Source organism: Anabas testudineus, chromosome 16, assembly GCF_900324465.2.
Source record: "Anabas testudineus chromosome 16, fAnaTes1.2, whole genome shotgun sequence".
NCBI classification, from domain to species: Eukaryota; Metazoa; Chordata; class Actinopteri; order Anabantiformes; family Anabantidae; genus Anabas; species Anabas testudineus.
In genome coordinates this window covers 19,781,661-19,788,462 of record NC_046625.1, presented here as the reverse complement: position 1 = coordinate 19,788,462, position 6,802 = coordinate 19,781,661, and the positions used below count along the sequence as shown (strand labels likewise).

The window sequence follows — 6,802 nt, the reverse complement described above, 5'->3', positions numbered from 1 at the left end:
GGGTTGTGTGGATGGTGTGGCGGGGGATGTTGCAGGCGAGGGGTGTGTGTGTGTGTGGGGGGGGGTGCTACCTTGCCTGCACCATCACTAGAAAAGCCGGAGAGCATAACGCCACCGCGTCACTTTGAGGGCGGATATCGGCCGGTCCACATCCTCTCCTCCTCCTCTTTCTCCTCCCCTGCACTCTCCCACTCGGTCTCCATCAGTCTTCATGGTTTTGATCTCACCCCACGCCATGCAACCCACCCGGGCGTCCACCACCGTCAGTGTGTTTGCGGACTGCAGCATCCCAGCCGGGCTCCGGATAGGACCAGTACCGGGAATCTTCAAACTGGGGAAGTACGTGTCAGACCGTAAAGAAGTTGGACCCAAGAAGAAGGTAAGTTTAACTCATTAAAACTTTATATTACTACTTATTTATTTTTTAAATGTGTTTATCTGTAAATTAGCCCATAGTTTTAATTTTATTTTTTAAACATGCGCCTTATTTTGAAACATTTAAAAGTGATGCATTGAGCTTTGACTAAAGCTTTTACAGGCATATTTAAATCCTATTTTACGTCTTTATTTATTACTGAATTGGTTCATCCAAAATTGCTTGAAAAGTATTTTAAACGTATTTTTTTTTCTGAATACTGGTGGCACCAAGAGTTAAAAAAAAAAGAAAAAAAATTTCATTTCTAAACACACTGTTTCGAAATTTTCTTGAATGTGAGCAGATCTAAAAATATAAAAAGAGAGCAGGCTTGGATTTGGATTTTCTAGCTGCACTGTCAAACTCCATCGGGCCTTCGGTTATTAATTGGTTTGGCCTGTCACGTTGGAAATAATTGAGCTCCATTAGTGGCCGACTTGTCAGTCTGGGCTTCTACTTATCCGGCCTAATGGGCGCCCCGGCTCTGCTGTGTGGGATTTCATGCCCTCAGCCGCCTCACATTTCACTGCCACTCCCGATGAGCCGTTTAATTTTAATCTAATCCGGCCACAGAAAGATGCCACTGAGGCCCGGGCCTCTGCCTGGGGCTACGAAAAAAATCATTAATGACAATAACAGTGATAAAAGATCAAACCAAACAAAGTGCGTTAGTGTTATTGGACTGGAGTGGTTCCGATGAACAGAAGCGAGGTGTGAAAACCAAAGTTCAAACGCTGAAAGGCAAAGATTTACAAAAGTCTTCAGACGTGAACAGCCCATTAAAAAAGAAGAATCTTTAAAAATTACAATTTCTGCACCATCGGTGTCAAACATTTTGCAGCTCTGTTGTTGTTGAAGCTGTCAGCGGTTGTGATTGATGCGTCTAAATGCGTGGCCCCGGGCTGCGGGCGATCATCAGGTGCAATCGCTGTGTCAAATGTCAAGCTTCGTTCTTAATGTCCTTGAACAGTTTAGAAACGCTCCGACACTCCTCAAATTCGTTTCCCATATCAACTCAATTAGGCCCGTGTGTCATTCTCTTTAGTAAATTATCAGCAGAGCGGATAAAGACGCATTATAAGCGCGTTGGACGCAGCACCTCCAGGTACCAAACCAGACACTTACAGGAGATGATATTGGACACAAAAGTTGTCACAGAAAATATAAGTAAAGGAATAGAAATTATGTACATAATAAAAGGTCAAATTAATAAATAGAATGGTAAAAATATAAAAAAAATGGTGACGACTCCTGTAAGGATTCGTTTCAGATTGTATTTGTCTGTGTTTGGTGACATGTTTAAGGACCTCGTTGTTCATTTCCCATCATCTTTACTCATGTTTTTGCTGTTTTCGTTTCGTTAGATCCGTTTGGTGCGCGGAGAGTTTGTGGATGAGTCGGGCTGTCCAGTGCCAGACTGGATCGGATTCATCCGCGCTGCCAGAAACAGCCAAGAGCAAAACCTGGAAGCTGTGTCAGATCTACCTGGCGGACAGGTGATTTTGAATTTTCTTTTTTTTTTATTATTTACACATTTAGTGGAGTTTGTAAGTGCTTTTTCGTTTCCCTCCTTTGGACACTTCAGTGAACTCCATGCTTTCTGCTCTTTTCTCTCTTTTCTGACTGAAGATTTTCTACCGCGTCCTGAGAGAAATCCCTGCAGGAGAGGAGCTCAGTGTTTGGTACTCCAACGCTCTGGCCCAGTGGTACGACATTCCCACCACGGCCACTCCCACGCACGACGAGAAAGGTAAATCACACAGCTAATAATGGTCCAGGGGCGGGGAGGGGTTAACCAAACGCTCTTTAAGTCACTAATAGGAAATGAAACACATAATAATAATAATAATAATAATAATAATAATAATAATAATAATAATAATAATAATAATAATATGTTGAAAGATCCATCGCTGCACAGTTTAATGACTGACGTCCTCTATCTCTGACAGATGGAAGTCAATGGCATGATTTTGTTTCTCCTCAGTCTATTTATTTCTTTTTTTTAATCATTTAATAATTAAGGTTATTAAATAGAATATCAAATGAAAAAAAAATCGTTTAACAAAAGACATCATATAATTCGTCTTATTAAGAGACAGATGTCATTATCTGTTGCAGACAGCAAGTGATAATTAAACATTGAACAACTATGTCACATCTATTCGTTTCTTCTGGGATGTCTAATGATTTTCTGTTTGTTATCAGCCTGTGTTTTTGGATTTTTAATCCCGTCGTCTGGTAATAATAGATTGGCGTTTGCGCTTGGAGATTAATGTCTAATCCTAGCAAAACACCAGCTTATCAGGAACTAATCCGTTTAAAAAAAAAAGGATGATTATCAACAGCTACTTTGCCGGAAATTCTTTGAAGAGATGATGCGTTTGGATTATTGGTTTTGTGCTGTGCTGAGTTGGAAGGACATCTTAACAAATGGCGCGAATGTAAAAGTAAAAAGGCGAAGCTTGAAATCGTTTTTAAACTGGAGTAGAGAAGAGAAGAGAAATAATAACTTAATTACGGTACTACACAGGATTTAAAAACGCGTTTAAGAGCAGACACTGACGTGTCTCGGCGACCGTGGAAGAAGAAGAGGCTGGTGAGTCAGTCGCGAGACGGAGGTTAACAAATGTCATCGAGTCATTAATATTAATGTATTCAAAAGCAAATAAATTCAAAAACAAGTGCTTCACGGTCAATTAGGTGGGTGCATTAAGGTATTGTGGCCTAATGAATGCTAACTTTTATGTGGGGTGTATATTGCCCTGATTCTCCGGCCCAACACACCGTGTGCGCTCCTGGACATACGCTCGCTCCCATTATTAGGCGTTAACAGATGGGCCGGCGCCATTGTTTCTGGAGACTTGCGATTTCAAGCAACAGCTGCTGTCACTTCCACGGGAAAGAGCCCAGAGAGAGAAAGTCCCGCATTCAATGCATCGGTTTCAGAGCGCCAGATTGGGCAGGGCGTTTGCTCTTTTGATGGGCGTCATAAACAATGGCCCGCATGAGGATTACAAAATCATTACATCTATATTAACCTCGGAGTGGCCGAATGGGAGTCATTAAGAAAGGATCCCTGGGCCTGTTACCATTTGGCACCAGATCCTGGATACCGGATTCTACCTATTAGGCCTCAGTTTGAATTTCAGGCAAAGGGCAAGTTGACAGTGACTGATAAAATCTGAAGAAATAAAATCATATAAAATGTAATAGTAAGAAAAACATTTTCAATAGAAAATCCATCTTTTCATTTTAACCTCTTCAGCCCACACACCTGTCAGGCTACTTCTCAACAGGCTGCCGAACCTGTTGTTTCGCTTTTACGCACGGTCTTGACATTTTGCACTTGGGAATTGTGTCCTTAGTATTAAATGATTTCTTGTTGACTTGTATGATTTAATGACCCACATCCATTAATGTCATGTTTGTTGTTTTCTCTACAGGTGAGGAGCGTTACATCTGCTGGTACTGCTGGAGAATATTCAAATATCCCAACACACTCAAGGCCCACGTCCACTTCCACTGTGCTCTGAGCAACGGGCGCGGGTTTGTGAACAGGGAACAGGCCAGAGGCACTGAGACCTTCAGCAGGTCACCTAAGTCCGGGGACATCCCCAACACCTCCACGTCTCCGAGGAGCGGTCACAGTAACTCCTCCATCTCAGACTCTGGCAGGCGGGCTGTGTCCTCCTCGCCATTTGCAAACAAAGCGGGGCTATCAAAGAAAAGCAGCTCTGAGGAGCAGGACAGAGCCCTCGACATGAGTGTTACCTCAGCCAGACACCAGGGACATCTCCTCGGCCTCGGCGCCACATCTTCTGTTCTAAGTAGCATGGGTTTCCACCCGGGGGTGCGCTCAGCCTTCAAACCGACTGGCGTCTCCAAAGTCCCGGGCGCGGACTCCAGAGAGGACGCCAGCGGAAAGCTGAGCGGTCTGGGATTCAACAAACTCATTGGGAACATGAAACCAATTCGCAACGTGGGGGAGACGCTAAACGGAGGAGGAAACCATCCTCCGAAATGCACACCTGCAATAATGGACTCCACTTCTCCAATGGTACCGTGCACGAACGCGATCCGGGGCTTCCCGCTGCTGCCTCACATGGAGGAGACATCGGCTTTTAAGCACGTAGAAAGTCGGATGCACTCAAGCCTGTCCCCGTCACGTTACCCCCAGATCCCCCCTGGACTCCATTTTGAAAGGTTCTCTCTCCCTCACTTTGACGGCGTTAAATCTTACAGCGGAGACTGTAACATCCCTCTGATGCCATTCACTGTGTATAACGGTGAGCTCCTGTACAGCTCACCTTACTACCCCCTGAAATTCCACTTCAGCAACCTCCTCAAGTATCCAGAGTCCATGTCTTACTTTGGTGCGCCCTCGCTGAGCCAAGACCTGGGCTCCATCACCAACATTGACCGGGAGATCGCCATGCACACGCAACAGCTGTCTGAAATCGCCGCGGAGAAGAATCGGACGAGGCTGGACTCGATGCCAACCGGGAGCGCCAACAGCGCCGGGACTGGCAAACCCAAAAAGGGACACTTGTGTCTATATTGCGGCAAGCTGTACTCCAGGAAGTACGGCCTGAAAATCCACATGAGGACTCATACGGGTTACAAACCGCTCAAGTGTAAAGTGTGCTTCAGGCCTTTTGGAGACCCCAGCAACCTGAACAAGCACATCCGGCTGCACGCTGAGGGAAACACGCCATACAGGTGCGACTTCTGCGGCAAGGTGCTGGTGCGCAGACGGGACCTGGAGAGGCACGTCAAGTCCAGACACCCCGGGCAGACCGTCAAGAAACTGGACGACAAACCGGGCGGCCTGTTTGAGGACGCAGAGCAAAAGAGCGACAATGACAGTGATGTGGACGTGTGCTTCACTGACGACCAGAGCGACCAGGAGTCGAGCAAAAATAATGACTGAGATGTTGTCATGCTCAGAAATAGACTGTTCATTGTCTCTGAATTCAACAAAACACGCCACTGGCTGTTGAATGATGTCTAAGTTTGTTTACATTTTAGACAAATGCGTCTTCATTGTCCCCCTCATGCGTCCAAACCTCCAAACCCGATAAATTCGCCATCTAAACATGGTAAAATAGATACACACGTTGAGTAAACATAAAAGTTTATTATCCATATGTATCTGTGAGTTGCGGAAAAGTGTTCAGTGTCTTGCTCAAGGACACTTCAACAACATCCCTCCGCTTCCCTCTGGCCTTTGGGTTTCGGCGTGTTTTCTTCAGCACGCCGCCAAACAAAGTCTGTCATTGTTGCTGCAGACACTTTCGTTTGTTTCAAATGCAAATCAGCACAATTGTCATATTTATCGGTTCAAACAGAGAAATCCGTCTTCATCTGCTGCATTCTCCAAATACCGCCGCAACAAAAGCATCAGGACAATGAAGCGACATCAGTCGGAGACATTTTCAGTCGCTCTGAGAAAAGAGAAACGGATTATGAGACTAAATGACTTCGTTAAGTTAGATGGTCTGTATTTTTTTTTTTTTTTTTTTTTTTTGGAGAGTAAAAAAGATAAGAGACCTGTTTTATCCCCCTACGCGAGAGGTCCAGTCAAAAAAATAGAGCACTGAATTCCATCAGACTGAGGCTGCAAAAGAATATGATTCTTTTTTTTTTTTTTTTTTAATGCGCAACATATTTGCATCCCCCCCCACACAGATATACTTCTAAACTGTCAGTTGCACTTTAAGAAAAACGCAGCAATGGGCATTTCATGTCGGCAAATGCGCAAAAGTAATGATAATAATGGAACTTCTTTGCATTAAAGAGCGCTCAACCACTTGGCCTCACTCAGTAACACTCTGTACTTAAACTTGCACTTTCTTGCCGAGGCACGCTGCTCTTAAAGAAGAAGAAGAAGAAGCAGCAGCAGCAGCAGCAGCCCAGTTTATTTAAGGAATTATTTCTAAAGAAAAGAAAATGTATTGATTTCAGTTAGAGCCTATGTAAAGAAGTGTTAAGTATGATATCTCACATGTCAGTGGAGAAGTGTTGTATATGTTTGTTATTAAGTCATATTGTCTATGAGGACAATATTTTACCCCTGTCTACTAAGTGGTTGGTTTTTGAATAAATTTAATTTAAAATATGAAACGAGGTATTGTGAGGTGTTCTTTTCATTGTCATTGTCCCTATAACAGCCACATTAGTTACTATCCATGACGCCATTAAGGTTGTACGCCACCATTTATAGTACATAATATTTTTCTTTTATTTTATTATCTATTATTTATTCTGTGTATTTAGACCCAGTTTATAAGAACTGATACGAGTTCAGTCTCACACAGCAGTTTGATCGGCCGATGCGCACATGGGTAAGTACATTTAGATATTTAGATCGTTAAAAAACAAACA

At 43.7% G+C, this 6,802-nt stretch overlaps 1 protein-coding gene across 1 annotated transcript; it reads left to right on the top strand.

Moving 5' to 3' along the window:
• Window positions 1-211: 211 nt before the first annotated feature.
• On the top strand, window positions 212-5,348 carry prdm13 (PR domain containing 13). The gene is made up of 4 exons (XM_026372920.1): window positions 212-379; window positions 1,780-1,911; window positions 2,045-2,165; window positions 3,862-5,348. The coding sequence occupies exons 1-4, from the start codon at window positions 212-214 to the stop codon at window positions 5,346-5,348; spliced, it is 1,908 nt and encodes a 635-aa protein (XP_026228705.1).
• Window positions 5,349-6,802: the final 1,454 nt, after the last annotated feature.